We start from the raw sequence: 19252 nt of genomic DNA on the forward strand, positions 1-19252 counted from the left end.
CTCGGCTTCAGGCTTTGCTTCTAGGTACCCAACCTAAGTGACATCCCGTTATTGCCCTTCCCCAGCACGTGTTGCAATTGAAAAGCATAAACGTGTAGAACTATTGGCTTGATGCTCGTTTCCCCCACTAAAAAGCAGAAGCCGTACTTCTGTTCACTGCTGTGTTCCCAACACCAAGTGAGGTGCCTTTTACAGAGGAAAGCGATGCACGGTTTTGAACTGGACGCTGCATGAGCACAGCCTATCGAACCTTGCTCTGCAGACTTTCCTCTGGGTGCTACGCTACATTTGCTTGAAAAACCGCCTTGCAACAGCTGCCTAGCATCTCTTGTGGCCATCATCCCCAAGCCAGTCCTAGATAGAGTCCAAAGCCGCAGTGGACAGTGTGGCCCAGGTTTGGTCACCTAATTCCTGACACAGTGAGCTGTGGTTTTTGACACCACATCACAGGTCAAACTTGGTGTGGGGGGACAGTTCTTAGATGAGGGTATAAACCAAGCAGATACATCAACTGCTCTCTATTTTTCAGGCATCATACTCTGATTCAATGGAAATTAAGACAGCTTTCACATTTTACATCTACCTATATCGCTGGGAAAGGCTGGATTCATATGAACATGCCCTAGATTCCTAGATGTCAGCGTCTTAGCTATTACATACCTCAAGGGAAGTTGTAGTAAAACCCTCATTTAATTAGAATGTGTAGGAACCGTGGCATTCCAGGTACTTGCATTTTCTGAAAAACTTTTTCTTAGTATACATTTCTTCTGAACATTGTAATTCTCTTTTCTATTGGGTTGTCTGTCTTTTGTTATTGAGGGGCTGGGACTTGGGGTCTTTATTCTGAGATGTATGACTTGTAGGCAAAACACTGATGCACTGGGAGATTAGCCTGGATGTGTCTGGATTACAGGAGAGTTGCCACAACCCCATTTCTGATTGAAACCCTAAAATCAGCTCATTTGTGATATACTTCTTCCTAAAAGCTAGGTAAACAAAAAGACCCCATAAAAAAGGAGAAGAGGGGTGCCTGGGTTCAGTTGGTTGGGCATCTGCCTTTGGCTCAGGTCGTGATCCCAGGGTCCTGGGAGGGAGCCGTGTCAGGCTTCCTACTCAGCGGGGAGCGCACTTCTCCCTCTCCCCCCACCCCACCTGCTCCCCAACTCATGTGCAGGCGCTCAAATAAAATCCTAAACAAAAACAAAAACAAAAAAAAGCAGAAGAGATACTTCAATTATTCAGTGTTTCTAGTTTTTGAATGAGGGATATAGAAATATAAGTCAGGGCCTCTTCCCACAGTTCACAACCTAGGTAAGAAAATGAGAGACACCACTTAACAGAGGCAAATAATTCCAGGAGACAATGTCCATGGATGTGCTTTTCAGAATGAGTTTGTTTTTTTTTTTTTTTTTAAGATTTATTTTTATTTGAGAGAGAGAGACGGAGAGAGAGAGAGTACGGGAAGGGGCAGAGGCGAGAGAGAAATCTCAACCAGGCTCCCCGCTGAGCATGGAGCCTGACCTGGGGCTCAACCCCAGGACCCTGAGATCATAACCTGAGCTGAAATCAAGAGTGGATGCTGAACCGACTGAGCCACCTAGGCGCCCCTCAAAATATGAGTTCTTATATAAATGTGTAACTGCACACGGGCTTCATGGTGTTTCCGTTGTATCTGAAAGGACTGTGAAAATACGAAATCTTGTTATTGGATAAAACTAGTGGTCCAGCCAGCCAAAGGTCCTTTCCAGTGGCCCCTTATTAACTTGTAGAGAGCAGAAGTACCTGCCAGATAGCCTTTTTTTTTTTTTTTTTTTAAAGATTTTATTTATTTGACAGAGAGAGCACAAGCAGAAGAGAGAGGGAGAAGCAGGCTCCCTGCTGAGCAAGGAGCCTGATGTGGGACTCGATCCCAGGACCCTGGGATCATGACCCGGGCTGAAGGCAGCTGCTTAACCGACTGAGCCACCCAGGCATCCCCAGATAAGCTTTAATCTGTGAATTTATCCAAATTTTGAAAACGCCACAGGGGATCTTAGGAATCCCAGCCATCAGTGAGTGGGTTATCCAGACATCCATTCTACCTGCAGGTGCTATACACTGCTGCTCAGAGGGAGGCATGTGAGAAGTTAACACTCTCCTTACACCTGGCTTCCCTGTCTTTGCCCACCCCTCTCATGTCTTCAGTCACCTGTGTCACGGGACATAAGGAAGTAGCTGCAATGGGTTAAACTCTGACAGTAAAGCGAAATCAGAATGAAAGGCAAATGCTGAACCAGTCACATTCAAACACAAGCTGGTGAATGAAGAACTTTTGGTTCAAAGGGCCAAATACTCTGCATTCTTGAGAAATCTCAATCAATTCCTCATTCTGGTATTTCCACATTGCATTTTGCTGTCACAAAAACTAGGTAGGTGTACATTTTTGAGTGTAGATGTATCACTTCAAGATCTGAATGAGGAGACGAAAGAAAACATTTTGTATCTATGTATTTTTCAAAAAGCTGTCCATGAAGGAGGAGCCAGCTATTAGTTTCCTATAGGGGGAACATTCTCATGGAGATACTGTAAGGCCAAGTCGGTCCACTTCATTTCTTGTTCTTTAACAGATTCTGTGGTGCCACCGTTGTCCTGTTCAGGTTCAGGAAGCTCATTCTGCAAAGGTACAATGGACATTCAGAATGCTGGTATACTCTGCATTAACAAACCCCTTAAACTCAAGAGCACTTAGAATTCAAACCTGTGAGTTCTTAGAAACAGGCAGCATAACTGACAGAAGTGTATCCTAAAGAAAGAACTAGGATAAAAAGATCGACCCTTTGTCTCCTCTTTGGCAATGAGAGGAAAAAGTAGCCATCACCTCATAGGACAGCTATGAAACTAAATGAGGTAATTGAGGTCAAGTGCTCACCACTGTGGGCGGCCATCTGATGCTCAATAGCTGCTATTATTCCTAGAGGCTAGGATCACCGAAAAGACCCAATACGGAGTCCTTTTTTGGGAGGCTGCTTTAATTGAATACCACATTTGCTGGAATATTCCTTAAGCACAAGAAATGTTATTAAAAAAAAAAACTATCCTGTACCCAGCATGCCTATATTCTTATGGAGGTGAGTGGAGAGCACTGAAAATGTAACATAATAGAGGAGATGTCCCCCTAGTGATGGAGCACAGCAACATAAACCCTGGTAAACGACCAGATCCTCCCCTGCCAGTAACTGTCGTAGAATGGTAAGCCATGGGCCTCACTTAGTATGGAATCTGATGTATAGTGTTTTTCAGCTTGAGATTTAATTTACATATAACATTGTGTGAGTTTAAGGTGTACCACATGATGATCTGACATAGTATACTATGAAATGATTATCACAATAAGGCTAGTTAACACATTCATCACCTCATTATAGTTAACTATGTTTTTATGTATGTGGTGAGAACTTTTGGTAGTTTCCTTATATTTTAAATTTAAATTTATTACAACCAGGATTCTGCTTTGTCCCAGAGTTTACTGATACCAATATATTTCAACTATTTGAATTTATACTTTTTTGGGGGGCAGCAAACTGTTACTCAATATTGAGATTTTCAATTTCCCACTGATTCCAATTTGCAGTATATGAATGTTTTTCTCCTTCAAAATTATGCTAGTATATATAAAATGATTTATGGTATGTACAAATATATCTGAACCGCACACATGTTGTTTTTTAAACATAATACTGAGATTCAAACATATTTGTACAAATTGCAAAGACCTATCATTTACTGTAAAGCAATCATACATTCAAACTTAAAGAGAAAGTTTGGTTCCAATAATTATTTATAGCTCACAAAGCACAAACAAGTCCTTGGTTAGTGAATTATTTGATTGACAGACAAGCAACTTAATTTCATCTTATCTGTGGTATATGTTCTTTTTTTCTTTGAAGATTTATTTTGAGAGAGTGAGTGTGTGTGTGTATGTGTGTGTGCGCGCGCGTGCGCGCGCGCCCAAGCAGACTCTGAGTGCACTGAGCCTGGAGCCCAATGCTGGACTCAATCCCAGGACCCCAAGATCATGACCTGAGCTAAAACCAAGGGTTGGACACTCAACCGAGCCACCCAGGTGCCCCTCTGTGGTGTATGTTCTAAAATAGTATCTTTCATTTGGTCACTACTGTCTTTTACACCGAATGCCAAGATGAAAAAATGTGTATGTGCTTGGAAACCAACACAAAGTATCATAAAGTGGGCGCCTGGGTGGCTCAGTTGGTTAAGCGACTGCCTTCGGCTCAGGTCATGATCCTGGAGTCCCGGGATCGAGTCCCACATCGGGCTCCCTGCTCGGCGGGGAGTCTGCTTCTCCCTCTGACCCTCCCCCCTCTCATGTGCTCTCTCTCATTCTCTCTCTCTCAAATAAATAAATAAAATCTTTAAAAAAAAAACAACAACAAAACAAAACAAAACAAAGTATCATAAGGTATCATAAACACAACCATCAATTATGGTTTACTGCAAATTGGCCTCAATCGTTGGCAGTTACTCCCATGAAAAGGCAGAGTCGTATTTCCCCAATTCAGATTGGGACTGACCGAGTCACTTGCTTCGGCTAGCAGAGAGCAGCCGCAGTGTCCGTGGGCCCGTTCTTGGCTAAGCTCCATGAAGCCTCACAGTCCTTGTCCTGCTGCTCTTGGAACCCTGAGATGGCCATGTGCAGTCTAGGCCAGTCTGCTGGGTAACGAGGCTTTGACCTCGCCACGTCATCATCCCAGCTGACCTGCTTACCAACCAGACATGTGAAAAGTCTCCCCATCCCCCAGCCTCCAGCTGGCCTGCTGACCGCCTGCAAAACACCAGCAAGTCCAGCAGGGATCAGCCGAGCTGGCAAAGACTGGAAGACCCTCTCAGCTGAGACACAAGATCACGAGATAAACAGCTGTTGTTTTAAGTCACTCGGGGGAGATTTGTTAGGCAGCAACAAAAGCTAACCAGTGCACGCTGAGAGTCACGAGACACAGGAAAAGACAGAACAACAAGAAGGCCAGGCTATAGCCTGGATGTTAGCATGGAAACGTCCTTCTCCCTCAACTCCTTCCACCGCAGTGGTCCCCAGATCCTGCCATAAGCCTGTCCAGAATCCAGCAGTTCCCCTCCACTCGCGTGCCTTTGTTTAGGCCTGCCTCCCTGCCTACACTACTGTGATCGCTTCCTCATCGGTCCTTCTGCCCTGTCACTCGCCCCTTTCTCCATGGCACACATTCCCTAACAATTCCCTTCGGAACTGACATTCTAAAACTCAAATTTGAGTGTGGCAGATTTCTATTTTGAAGACCATGATTCCTGGTTATCCTCAGAATGAAGTCTAAGTATGGCATTGTACACTCCTCTCAAAATCTGGTCCAAGCCCATCTTTTCTGCCTACCTTAGATGACAAATATAGTCTCTGTCCACACTGAATGTCTCACCATCTCCCAAAGCCTTTCAAAACTCTGAGCCTGTGCACATCTGTCCCCTCTGTTGGGAGTGCCCTTGTCTACCCCCACTAAATTTCTGGCCCTCCCTTATGACCAGCTTAAATATTACATTCTCTCTGAAGCCTTTCCTGATACTCAACAGGCATCAGCCACCTCCTATCCTATGTTGCTATTCACAACCCGGCTTGTAACATTTATTATTGTAATTACTTATTTCTATGTGTTGCCTCTCTAGATCCCCAGGGGCAGAAACTGTAGCTTATGCTCACATAGTCTTATGGCACACAGTAGGCTTCAAAGAAATGCCTGTCAAGTGAAAAAACAGACAAAAGTTTACAAGACAGGATCTGGAGCCTTCACACAGACCTAAGTGTGAAGTCCAACTTAACAGCTACCCGGCTTTGCACAAGTTCCCCTCTCTGATCCTATTCCCTTCTGTAAAATGGAGATAACACCACTGCCCTTGCCAGGCTGTTTCAACGGTTAGAGAGAACGTATGTCAAATTTCCACCTCAGTCCATGGCATAAAACTGGTATTAAGTGGCAGCTAGAATTCTCACTGTGCGCTCCCTTTTGACTATTTTTCTAAACTTGAAATAAGCTGTGACTTATTATCTGTTATGTGTATTTTTTTTTTTTTTTAAAGATTTTATTTATTTATTTGAGACAGAGAGAATGAGAGAGAGAGAGCACATGAGAGGGGGGAGGGTCAGAGGGAGAAGCAGACTCCCTGCCGAGCAGGGAGCCCGATGTGGGACTCGATCCCGGGACTCCAGGATCATGCCCTGAGCCGAAGGCAGTCGCTTAACCAACTGAGCCACCCAGGCGCCCCTATCTGTTATGTGTATTATTCACTGCGCATATCATCATCTCTTAGTCTTAAATGAAAATATGGGTGAGCGGAATTTTATTTCTCAGTAAGCAGCAGCAGTCTACTTGGAAGCTGCATTTTATTAACAGCTCTTCTCAGGGTACTTGGCAGGCTCTGAAGAAAAACAGTCCCTGGAGTCTCTTCTCCTTGTTTTTTTGTTAGGCCTCTATGACATAAATAGGATTTAAAAAACATTTATTAATGCAAAACTTTTAGATCATTTATTACAGGAGGTTCAACAAATTCCCTGCAGGAGAGTTCTCTAGAGGTCAGGAAAGAAAAGAGTGTCCCAGGACCCCTTCGGTCTAAATGCAAGAGAAAAGCCAGGTGTCTTCCAAACATTTTCCAGGGAAACTAGGATAGGTGTGTGTTCCAAAAATATGTCTCTAAAAATAGCTAACGATCAACCACAGGTAGACAAGTAAGAAATATAGTGTAAATGCCATTGCTTCTCGTTCCTCTCCATCTTTTGTACATTGGACTCTCATCATCTGGTTTACTAGCTTTGGTGCGGCAGACAGAACATGGCTCAGAAGTCTTGAGTCCAGTCCTGGCATGACCCCTAACTGAGCTCATCATATCAGCTCTCTGAACCACAGTTCTCTTCAAATAAAAAGTCAAACTATCCAGTGTCTTCTAGAGTTAGAGGACTCCACAGCTTTGATTTCTTTGCCCTACTAGTTTGTCCATTGACATCCAACTTCTACTAGGGCTCAACAGCTCATACCTTTAACCCACCATCCTTGGCACAAATTATAGTTTACCAGTGGTATTGCAACATCCTCATACGGCAGCTTGTCTTCTCGCCAAGCATCGTCAATCAAGTCCAAGATCCTTCCATCTCTCTGTACCTCACTGTCCATTCTCCTGCAGCTTTGATCTTGTCAGATCTGTAAGCCAAAGAGGTTATTTCTTAAGCATTAAGACTGAGGAGGTGATGTAATCTAGCATTAGGATTCCCCAGGCTTTTTAGCCTGCATGTATCTTTTGGTATAACATCACCCGGGGAAATGGGAAAGACTCATCTTCTCATCTGGGTCAGGTGACAATCTATTTCTAAGATCACAGTCTCTCCCTACTGCCCTTCAACTCCCCCCCACGGATGCTTTATAGCACATATAGGACAGACAGCAGATATAGCCTAGTTGACAGACCAGTGTCACAGTGTGACAGAGGCCTTGTGGACAAGGCCACAGTGTATCTAGAATATAGCTTTTCTCTCCTAATTTGCATATTCACCTTTCCCTGTTCAGGATGCCTTTGATGAATCCCTGATTAATAACCAAGTCTCCTCTCTGTCCCCTTTAGCCTTTTCCTGCACTACTTTTTACAAAAGTCTCTCCCTGACTTGGCTTTAATATTAGCATTCTTAGGCACAGGAGCTAAATGAACGTACTAAGATACTGAACTGGGCTATGCAAAGTGACCAACTACAGAGCTGACAGAAATCCTCAGCTGAATTTGTAAAGGAAACTGCCTTTCTTAAAATAGTGCCCAACCCGAGTTCTGAAAGGGGCACCTCCAGGTGAACAACAGTAGCAGGACCCCTTGCTGCTCATTTCTGCTTCCCTTTGGGGTTCCTTCCTCTGATTTTTAATGCTGTACTCCCTTCAATGCCTGGACCAAGTGGTCAAGATGTTACTTAGCTCCTTGGCCATGACTGACTCTCCATTTTTTCTCCTAAACAGCTGCAGCCAGCATGGAGGGTACCTCTGGATTTCCTCTTTCCTAGTTTGGGCTCTGCTGCTTCATCATGGGTTATCACTCTACTGTGTTCCCTGCCACAAAGCAGCTATCCCGATGGCCTGGAAGCCAGTGGCACCAAAGGCACTCCCAGTCACCCCTAGTTTCTGAGGCTGCGAACATTCATACAAGGAAGAATCTTTAGGGGTGGACTCCAACTCCTTCATACAGACCTATGCTTGGCCCCAGTAGAATGACTGCATCATAGCCCTAATGCCTGGGTAATAATTATACAGGTTGGGGTGGGATAAGAGTCTTACCCCCATAGTAAAGAGCCAGGCAAAACTGAAGCAGAAGGTGCCCAGCTATTTTGGTCACCAGTGAAACAGCTGAAGCCTTGATGTTTCACTCAAAAATTAATTCAGTACTACTCAGTGGATAACTCAAAACAAGTATAAGGATATTGTCTTTAGGAAATGTACACACAGTTCCAGTTATATTTTTGGAATCCCTGTCCTACAAGAACCCTTTTTCCTGTTGCCACTCCTTTGTCCCTGCTGCTCTGTCCCCTGGGATACCCTCCTCATTTTTCCAGCTGATCAGAACTAGCTAATTTTCCCAGTCACACACAGATTCCTCTGTAGTTTTTTCAAATCATTCCAGCTTCAGTAAGCATTCTGCCCTTGAACGTTTCCTTCTTGTCTTCATGATCCACCTGAAAAGTTAGGTAGTCTCTGTAACAGATTGCTCAGGTATCAGTGTCTACAATTATTATGTGTAAATTTTGCAGACTCTTGGGCGCCTGGGTGGCTCAGTCGTTAAGTGTCTGCCTGTGGCTCAGGTCATGATCCCGGGGTCCTGGGATCGAGGCCCGCATCGGGCTCCCTGCCCGGTGGGAGTCCTGCTTCTCCCTCTCCCACTCCCCCGGCTTGTGTTCCCTCTCTCGCTATCTCTCTCTCTGTCAAATAAATAAATAAAAAAAAAAAAATTTTGCAGACTCTTTCCCAAAGATACGCTTTTGGAGCACATCGTTCCCAAATTTGGCCTCAATCTTTCTTCATTGTCCCTCTTCCAAACACCACTAACCCTGCCATACTTGCCAGCCTTTGCACTTAAAAGCCCTTCTTCCCCACTCACGCCTATTTTCCTTCCAAACTCAACACTGGTGTCAGCTCATCTGGTCAACATCTCATTTCCAGAGTCAGGCGTTAAGGTGCCTTCACTTTTCAGGGGCTGGAAGCGTGGAAAGCATCAAGACAGGCAACGTCCAGGACACGGCCACTGTCCCAAGCCCTTGGCACACGCGACAGAACGAAACACTACCACCTTCCCGAGCAAACTTTTCTTACACAGTAACAGTTTCGATGCCCAGAGCGCTCTTGACAATTCCTTTGTTTCCAGCTACCCTCCAGTCTAAAAAACTTGGTTCCCCGGTCGTCTCCCGCTGGCTGTGTGCTCCTAGACCCAGGGGGAGCTCGGTACCCATCCTTCCTGGGGTCCCTTAGTTCCCTGGGCGCAGCGCATGGTCCCAAGTGGGAGCTTGTCACACAGCCCATTACATGGTTTTCCCAGACCCGCGGTGCGTGTGCTCCCCGGAGCAGCGGCACGTCTCACCCCATTCCTGAGCTTTGCAGTTCCGCAAACCTGTAGTTCCGTGAACTAAACGGGACGGCCTCCTCCCTCGCTAAAATTGACCCTCGCAGGCCACCACCATCCGTGCACAGGCGCGGGACCACCCCAGTCCCGGCTTCCGGCTGCATATACCAAATGTGGACGCGGGGGAGGTCCAGAACCGCCACGCAATTGCCTTTCCACCCTCCACGGCGTGCGGAAAGTGATTGTGAAGATGAAGTGAAGACAAGGACCTCCACTGACGGGAGCTGGGAAAGGGCGTCGCTGAGGAACCAACGCGTCCCCGTCCCTCCAAAACCAAGACTAGGGGCGCGGGAAAGCCTTACCCGCGCCGGACCCAGCGCCGCACCCGCTTCCACAAGGCGCCCTCTCAGCGTCACGTGACCCGCGCGCCATTCTCACCGATCCCCGGATGTGGGTGAGCCCATTTGCTTGGGCGGAGGGGCGGTCTGGGGGGACGCTACTTCAATGAAAGGTGAGGGGGCAGTGGGCGGAACGAACGTGGCGACGACGGAGGCTGGACGTCGGGTCGGCGGGGACGCGCGTGCGCGCCCCCGCCGGAGGTAACGGCGGGAAGGCTCGGGGGCGCGCTCGCGGCGGCCCAGTAACCGCATGGGCGCCCGGGGGACAGGCGAGGGGCGGCCGTGTCCCGGTCCGGAGGCAGCCCTGGCTGCGGTGGCGCCGCGGGCTGTGCGGCCGTATGGCCCGGGGCCGGCCTCCGCCGCAGCCCGCCGGCCACCAGGCCCGCCCTCGCCGGCCCGGGTCCGCTGCGGCGCCCCGCCCGTCGGCCTCCCCGCGTACGCCCTGCGGACCCGCGAAGGCGGATATGGCCTTGCCCGGCGCGCCGTCCGGGCCAGCCAGGTGGTCAGCCCCTCCCCAGAGGCCGGGCCGGCGGGAGGGCGGCGGGGGGTGCGAGCAGCTGCCGCCGAGTCCTCGTCTTCCGCGGCGGAGCCAGCTGCGGGCCGCTCTTCCTTTGCAGAGGGACCCCCGGCACAGCCCTCCCGCCTAGGCTGCCATATCTGGTTAGCTTCCCAGCATTGTTGTGACTTAGGCCATTGACGGCACGTGGTGCCAGTTCACTTATGGGGGGGATTTAGCAATTCTTAAAAAGTGAGTTAATGTTAGTACAAGAAGTACGAAAGTGTGGCAGAAGTCGTGAAGGACTGAAGAAGTTGGGAAACCCCGAGTTTACGGCTTGCTCCATACAAATCGGGGTGGGAGATAAATGATAGACTGAGGGTTTAAAAGGGACAGTTCCTTAGGAGCACTTTAATCGTGAAGATATTTGAGGACAGTAAATCTAGGCCCGATGTTTTTCTTGGTTCCTTACAACATCAGAGTAAAAACGAATCTGCTGTCAGTGACTAGTCTTCATTTATATTTAGAGTACCCTTATTTGCACGAAGTAGTTTTCATTAAGCCTTACATCCGCTTCCTTAAATTATTTCATTCCTTTAATAAAGCAGAATTGTAGGGTAGGTACACTGCTGTTACAGAGTCCCCCACATGCTTGCATTCCATTTTATTTTATAGATGTGAAGACGAAGTCATAAGGATCAACTACATGTTACTTTCAGATACTTAATCATTGCTGTAGCCTAATGATACAATAAAGTGTATGTATTTTCTTAGTTGAAATGCAGTGCCGCCTTTAGATTTGTACAACTTCTTGCCCTTCGACTATATCACTATCAGTGATCAGTATAGTAAAAATGAAATGAAAACGGGATAGAGATTCCTAAACATTTAGACAGTCACACTGCCCTTAACAATGTATGTAGATTCAGGTTTTAAAGATTATTTCTAATAAATGTGTATGTTAATTGTACTGTGCCATTTTACTCCCGTTAGAAGGTAGAAGACCTTTGCTTTGTCCTTCCCTTTCTCATTTATGTAGTAGTGGTAGCCAGCTGTGACAGCATCAGTAATCCACTTATCTAACCTTCTGAGCCACCCAGGCGCCCCCAGAGTTACCTACTTAAAAAAAAAAAGTCCCAACTTGATTTGAAATTCATCTGAAGCTAACATGAACAGTGGTTGCAGGGATTGAATTTATGTTTTGTTTTGTTTTTTTCTCTCTAAAAACTAAATTTGCTTTTTCGGTTTTACAAAGCTGCATTTCTGTCATCACACCTATGAAAACTTATAAAAATTACATGTCAGTATTCAGTCTGGGTTCAGATTTCCCCAGCTGTCCCTTAAATGACTTTTTACAATTAGCTCGTTTAGATCAAAATCCCATAGAGATCCACATGTTGTATTTGGTCGATACATTGTTTAAATCTTTTTTAATAGAGCAGTTCCCATATGTCCCTTTTCCCCCTCAGTATTCTAGGTTTAGCTGATTGCATCCCCATGACATCCTTTTAACATGCACATCTTTTCCCTTTTTTTTTTTTTAAAGATTTTATTTATTTATTTGAGAGAGAGAATGAGATAGAGCATGAGAGGGGGGAGGGTCAGAGGGAGAAGCAGACTCCCTGCTGAGCAGGGAGCCCGTTGTGGGACTCAATCCCGGGACTCCAGGATCATGACCTGGGCTGAAGGCAGTTGCTTAACCAACTGAGCCACCCAGGCGCCCCCATCTTTTCTCTTTAAACCTGTGGTTAGATCTAGAATTGCACTGTTCACTATAGTAGCCACCAACCAGCTCTGGCTATTTAAATTAATTAAAATGAAATAAAACTAAAAATTCTGGTCCCTAGTTTCATTAGCTACGTTTCAATTGCTCAGTAGTTACAGGTGCCCGGTGGCTACCCTCTAAATGGTGCAGACATAAAATATTTCAATAATTGCAGAAAGTTCTGTTGAATAGCACTGATCTAGAAGATCGGATTTAACCTTAATTTTTTTTTTTTTTGTGGGGGTCAATAAGATTTCCTAGGTAGTGCATAGATAATCTATTGCATTAATTATCAGAGAGGTATGAAATGTCTGAGTTGTCTCTCTTGTGTTAAGATTGAGCAGTGTAATGGGTTCAGGTATTGTTAGCCCAATCCATCTATCCTCAAATTCCCCATGAGCTTTTCACTTAATGGTGAAATCTTTTTATGGATTTAGCATCGCCTGTATCCATTATTGCATTAGGGGTTGCAGAATGGTGATTTTCCAATCCTGTCATTCCTTCAGTATTTATTAGCTGGAAATCTTTTATGAAGAAGAACTCTACCCTGCCAGCTATTTGACTGCCATCAGCTATTTGAAATATAGTTTGTACAGGAAAGGCAAGAAAAATGCTTAATTCTTTCCCTCTATTTTTGGACTACAGTAATGAGATGGTGGCCTAGCAACTTCCAAAAGTAACCATGAGGGTTTCTGCCCTTTTTTTTTTTTTTTAAATCATCATGGACTTGAATATATTTAAACCTATTCAACTTATTGCAGTCTTTTTTTTTTTTTTAATACTCAAATTGCCCTTCCTTTGGTCAGCGGCATCCCCTTTAAGTTGGCTCCTGTCCATTTTGATATGACCAGTAGTCTTTGATAATCAATTTCCCTATTTTTTGGTAAAACATGTTCCTCCCTCATTTATCCATTAATGGCCACCAAAAAGCCCTGGTTCCTTTGGGTGGGAGATGGTATTTAGAGACCACAGTCTGGGTGCTAGAGGTGCTTATAGTGCCAGGTTGGTCAATGGTTCTAGGGTTTACAGTGGCCAGAGTTAGGAAATATATATATTTTTAAACAAATATACAGAATTCACACTGATATTTACATTTTAATTTAATTTTTTGTATTTGTTCTTATATTTGGGTCTTTTTGTCTTGCTGAAAATCTTGGAACCTAATGTCATTAATGTAATTACTTTTTTTAAATCCTATATTATATATATTAATTTCAAATTAATTATACCAATTTTATTATTAACAATATGATTCCTGAATAGTGTTTAGGATTTCTTTGCAGTTCTCTTTTTATCTTTAGTTATATCCTACTTGGGATATGTACAGTAGAATTATTGCATTTTAAAGGCATGTGTAACATTTTGTTATATGTTTAGTTTTCCACCTTGATATCTAATTGATAGTTGATCTGTTTCATTTTGTTTCCAATTTTTTCATACTGCTTTTTTTTTCCCATTTGGATTTGTTTTATTATATGTAAAACATTAGCATAAAACTACAGATATCCAGACAAGTTTAGCGTTCATTCCTCTTTTCTCCACCATAGTTCCCTTTCTTTCTTTTTTTTTTTTAATATTCATTTATTTTGAGAGAGAGAGAGAGTAAGAGAGGACAAGCAGAGGGGAGGGGCAGAAGGAGAAGCAGACTCCCCACTGAGCAGGGAGCCTGATGTGGGACTTGATCCCAGGACCCTGGGATCATGACCTGAGCTGAAGTCAGATGCTTAACAAACTGAGCCACCTAGGCGCCCCCTAGTTCCCTTTCTTATGGGTATCATATTTACTAGCTTTGGGTTTATCCTTCCATAAAAACAAATGCATTATCTACTTGCTTCTCCCCCCTGGTAATATATGCCTTGTAGATCCTCCTTAGAAGAAATATGTTATCCATTTTTACAGCTTCATAATATTCCACTGGTGGATGAATATTCAACTAGTCCCTGTTGACAGGCCTTTGTGCTGTGTCCTACTGTTGCATATAGCACTGCACTGTGTGTCCTTGTGCATATGTGATTTTGTATTTTTGCCAGTGTGACTTTGGGATAGCTTCCTAGAAGTGGCATTGTTGGATCAAAGGGTGAAGTCATATTTCTTAGTTGCTAGGTATTGCCAAAATCTCTATAGAAATTGTACCATTTTCCATTCCTGCCTACAGTGTATATGAGGGCCCATTTTCCTATAAATATATCTGTCATAAGAGTGTATTGTCAAACTTTTGAGTTTTGGTTAATCTAAATATAGAAGGAAGGGTAACTTGGTGTATTTTAAATTTGTATTTCTCTTCTTGTAAGCAAGATAGAGCATCTTTTCATATGTTTTGTTGTGTGTGTTTTAACTTAATTAAAGTTTTTATTTTAATTCCAGTTAGTTAACATACAGTGTTTTATTAGTTTCAGGTGTACAATATAGTGATTCAACAATTCCATATGTTACCCAGTGTTCATCGAGACGAGTGCACCCGTTAATCCCCATCACCTATTTCACCCATCCCTCCACCTACCTCCCCTCTGGTAACCATCAGTTTGTTCTCTGTAGTTAAGAGTCTGTTTCTTGGTTTGTGTCTCTCTCTCTGTCTCTTTTTTCCCTTTGTTCATTTGTTTCTTAAATATATGAGTAAAATCATATGGTATTTGTCTTTCTCTGACTTATTTTACTTAGCATTATACTCATTATACTCTCTAGCTCCATCCTTGTCATTGCAAGTGGCAAGATATCATTCTCTTTTTATGGCTGAGTAATATTCCATCATATGTATATATCCATGGATATATATATGTATATATTAACCCATTATATCTATACCTATCTCTATATCCATCTCACCTCTTCTTTATCCATTCATCAGTCATTGGACACTTGAGCTGCTTCCATATCTTGGCTATTGTAAATAATGCTGATCTTCTCATATGTTTAAGGTCATTTGCATTTCTTTTTCTGTGAACTACTTGTTCATATCTTCTGCCCATTTTTCTATAGATTCCTTTTTTCCCTCCTCAGATTTTATTTTTATTTTATTATTATTATTTTTTTAGGATTTATTTATTTATTTTAGAGAAAGAGAGAGCTGGGGGGAGGAGCAGAGGGCAAGGGAGAGAGAAACTCAAGCAGACTCTGGACTGAGCGCAGAGCCAGACACAGGCCTTGATCTCATGACCCATGAGATCATGATCTGAGCTGAAACCAAGAGCTGGGTGCTTAACCAACTGTGCCACCCAGGCACCCCTCCCTTCTCAATTTTTAGAAGCTTTTTATATATTTGGATAAATAACCTTCTCTGATAAAACTTCCAAATACTTTTGTCTTTAGACTTTGCTTATGGCATTTTTCCCATGTAAAAGTCTATTTTTATCTACTCTGGTTTCTCAGTCTTTCTCCTCATTCTTTCTGGATTTTGAGTCCTAGTTTGATCAATGTTTTAAAATTCCACTTTTATTTTGGAAAATTTCTTTGATACTTTATCTGTGATTTTTTTTCCCCTTAAGTTTAAGTAGGAACCTTTCTGGGCAATGGTAAATTATTGTTTATTGGAGCAGCCAGTTTATCAGCCATAGTAAATCTGACAGAGCCATAGATCTTTATAATCATAGTATGTATGTATATGTATACATATATGTATACATATGTATATATATATATGTAATATAGTAACATAGTATCATTACCCTCCTTTAAATGAGACTTGATGGGTAGGGATATCCCTTTATTAGTACACATTAATTCATAATTCTATCCAGAGTTTTTATTTTCTTCCTGTGTCCCATTTTGTGAGTAATTTGATCATGGGATTATACTCAGAGGTTTATCTGAGGCGCGATTATTGCTATACTCAGAATATTTTTCCTGATCTGTAAAATAAAGAGGTTAAAGAGGAGACCTTCAGATCCTTTCTAGCTCTTAAATTCCAATATGCTAATGAATTTCAAAGCTTTGCCTTTTATTAGATATCCTATCTGGACTTTTTTTCCCCCTAAGATTTAAAGTGTGTTTTCCCTGCTTCCCACCCTGTATTCCCTTTAAGCCTCCTATTCTAGATTTCACTGATTTAAAACAGCCTTCATTCCAAAGGAGAGTTATAATAAATAACTTAAAAGGAGAATTATAATTAATAACATATTTTTTGATGTCTTGGTTTAACTGCAGAAATGACAGTTATAGAGCTACATAGTTTTTATGTAACCACATTAGCATTTTACGTTAGTGGCAAGGAGTAGTAGATTATCAAACAGTGAGTAAATTTGCATTTATTATAATGAACAAAGAATATCTAACTTTACATCATTATTACATGGCCCAGGTAAAAGAAGAAAGCAGAATGACATAGTACGTAGAGTTAAATGAGGTTCAGTGTGGTTAGGAAGGAATTGGTGATGTAGCTGTGAGAAACTCAGGAAAGTCCACAGAAAATCTGAGCCCTTGCTATTTCCCTGATTCTAAGGAATGAGAACTGATGGTGTTTGGCAGCTATTCAAACAGATGGTGAAGGTGTTGGTAAAGAAATACATTACACAATAGTAAGATTATTTTCTACAGAGAATGTTGCTGGTCCCCCACCCCCATTTCTTAAAAACAGAGATCTCTTTGTTTTAGTCTTAGACCATTATTTTTACTTCTGAAATGGCAATTTCCCAAGATGGGGACTATTTTCACTATCGTGTTACTGCCATCTGGTGTCCATGGTGGTGAGTTTGCGTTTTTTTCCTGTACCCAGACCTTTTGGTTTGGTTTCATTTATTGCCAAGAAGACACTATTAAAGCAAAAGAAAATAGGAAGGTATTTTAAGGTCTGGAATCCTGTAAAATTTATAAAGATTGCACATTGGTTGGGACTTGGGAGTCACTGCTTAGGTTTGATCCTATGACTATAATGTGTAGTTTACTGTAGTCAACCTATTTAACCCTCCAAGCCTCAGTTTCCTCCAAGTAATAGTGTCTATCTTTTATGAGTGTTGTGAAGAATGAATCAGACAGTGTATAGGAGGCAGAACAGTTGCACACTCAGTGACTGTTACCTTCTGTCATAAACATTGCTAATTATTAATAATGTCATCTAGAAAATATATTAATATATTACTAAATGTGTTACAAATTTATATTGCTAAATAGATTAATGTTTAAGAAGGAAACGACCTAAAGAAGTATAATTTTACTGATGATATAGGTGTTTGGCAGCTATTCAAACAGATAGTGAAGTTTTGGTAAAGAAATACATTACACAATAGTAAGATTATTTTCTTAGTTTTGAATAACTTCAGTGGCACTGTCCTTAGGAATAGCACTTTCTTACAGATTTAATAAATATCCGTGACAGTAGGCAAGAGCATGCTACTTGCAGTGGACATTTAATTGGCTACTAGAATGCCAAGAAACCTTGGGGATTATCGTTCATACTGCTCATTTTACAGATGCAAAAACTGAAGTCCAAGGACACAAAGCTACTTAGTTGCAGAGTAGGACTCTCTCCTGGGTTTTTATCCACATGGTACTGTGTGAACTGGGCCCTGCCTGGCAGGTCCCCAGAGTGGAATAAGACATGAAATCTAGACTGTGCTGTAATTGACCATATAGTTTGAAAGAAAGTGGATTAGAACATGAAAACCTCTTTCTTTAGGTTTTAATTTATTTAATGTTGGTGTAATGTGAAGGGTAGGCCAATTGGAGAAAAAGCCTCTCTGCCATATTTGTGCATAAATAGTTAAATACTTCTGTTAGTAACTTCAGAAATGGATGCAAATAGCATGCAGTAGTTGTATTTTCCAGTCTTCCATTCTCCTCTGTGTCTCCAGGACACCCTGTCCTCACCTCTGTCACTACATTTATTATACTTGGGGGAACATTTTTTTTTTTTTTTAAAGATTTTATTTATTTATTTGACAGAGAGAGAGACACAGCGAAAGAGGGAACACAAGCAGGGGGAGTGGGAGAGGGAGAAGCAGGCTTCCCACAGAGCAGGGAGCCTGATGCAAGGCTCGATCCCAGGACCCTGGGACCATGACCTGAGCCGAAGGCAGACGCTTAATGACTGAGCCACCCAAGTGCCCCACTTGGGGGAACATTTTGGGTTAATTTTTTCTTTCCCATACTGGATTATTAATTCCTTGAAAAGGAGCATGTCTTTCATCACTATGTATCTGGTGGTTAGTACGACACTGAATTCTCTGTTAAAGAAGGAATCCCCTTCCAGAGCATTGTAATTTTTACACGAGGCATTAGGACAAAGGGGTAGAACCTCCCACCACAGCTTTTCAGAATTACCTAAAGACTAATTCAGGGCTGAGCCTTTGAAGGCTTAAGGAAAAAACAGTGTCTCAGGAGTGAGAAGTAGTTTGACATTGGTTAACATTTTGTAGAGGTGAGAAACCACCAACAGGTACTTCTCATTGGCACTTCTGAATTGAAGGGTAATCTTTTACCTCTCCTCCTCACCTTCCTTTCTTTATGATGTGTCTTTCCCTTTCTATGGCATCTTTTCTGTCTCCTTCCCTTCTTTCTCTACTAGATGCTTCTCTGTGACCAGCTTGCACAAAAGGAGAGAGAAAAGGGAGGGGAATTGTGATAAGTTCAGACAAAAACATCTAACATGTACCATACTGAAACGCTACACTACGCTGTCTCGAGCTGCGGAGGTGAATAAAATTAGATTTAGAATAGTAAGGAAAAAGGGTGTGCAAAAACCTCATTCCCAGGGTGGTGTAACTCCTGTGAAAGAACCTGTTAAAGACTAGCAGTGGGGAAGTAGAGGAGGGAGGGCCCATATAGTTGCCTTTGAGGGAAGGGAGAGTGTTCTAGGAAGCTTCACAGGCCTGTCATCTGAAGGGTGTGGGTAAGATCTCCCATGATGGACCAAAGAGTTCAAGCTCAGGGCATTTAACCTTTTTATAATGTCTCTTAAAAAAAAAAAAAAAGATCTACTTTTCCTCTGACATGTGTGACCCCTAATTACTTCCCCTCATTTTGTGAAGGCTTTCTGTCAGTGTCCCTCTGCTTCTAGCCCTC

The 19252-nt window shown here is 42.8% G+C and overlaps 2 protein-coding genes across 15 annotated transcripts in view; one reads left to right on the plus strand and one right to left on the minus strand.

Moving 5' to 3' along the window:
* Nucleotides 1-2470: 2470 nt before the first annotated feature.
* Nucleotides 2471-10137, minus strand: ANAPC13 (anaphase promoting complex subunit 13). 5 transcript variants are annotated; one of them, XM_034995124.1, is made up of 3 exons: nucleotides 9963-10137; nucleotides 7086-7211; nucleotides 2471-2652 (listed from the first exon to the last, which is right to left on the minus strand). In XM_034995124.1, the coding sequence occupies exons 2-3, from the start codon at nucleotides 7182-7184 to the stop codon at nucleotides 2527-2529; spliced, it is 225 nt and encodes a 74-aa protein (XP_034851015.1). In that variant the 5' UTR covers nucleotides 7185-7211; nucleotides 9963-10137; the 3' UTR covers nucleotides 2471-2526. The 5 variants fall into 5 exon arrangements, with proteins under 5 accessions (XP_034851015.1, XP_034851029.1, XP_034851024.1 ...); XM_034995138.1 differs by lacking the exon at nucleotides 9963-10137 and adding an exon at nucleotides 9769-9855; XM_034995133.1 differs by lacking the exon at nucleotides 9963-10137 and adding an exon at nucleotides 9649-9743.
* CEP63 (centrosomal protein 63) overlaps nucleotides 9802-19252 on the plus strand; it is a 57708-nt gene continuing 48257 nt past the window's right edge. Inside the window, exon 1 of one of the 10 annotated variants that reach the window (XM_034995051.1) lies at nucleotides 9802-10054. Coding sequence is in view for 4 of the 10 variants with exons in the window: in XM_034995082.1 (XP_034850973.1) it covers nucleotides 10463-10497 (35 nt within the window). In the remaining 6 variants the exon portion in view is untranslated. The other 9 variants (XM_034995059.1, XM_034995074.1, XM_034995082.1 and 6 more) reach the window with 9 other exon arrangements.

The sequence above is a fragment of the Mirounga leonina genome, unplaced genomic scaffold (assembly GCF_011800145.1).
Source record: "Mirounga leonina isolate KUSES-001 unplaced genomic scaffold, KU_Mleo_1.0 Mir_115, whole genome shotgun sequence".
NCBI classification, from domain to species: domain Eukaryota; kingdom Metazoa; phylum Chordata; class Mammalia; order Carnivora; family Phocidae; genus Mirounga; species Mirounga leonina.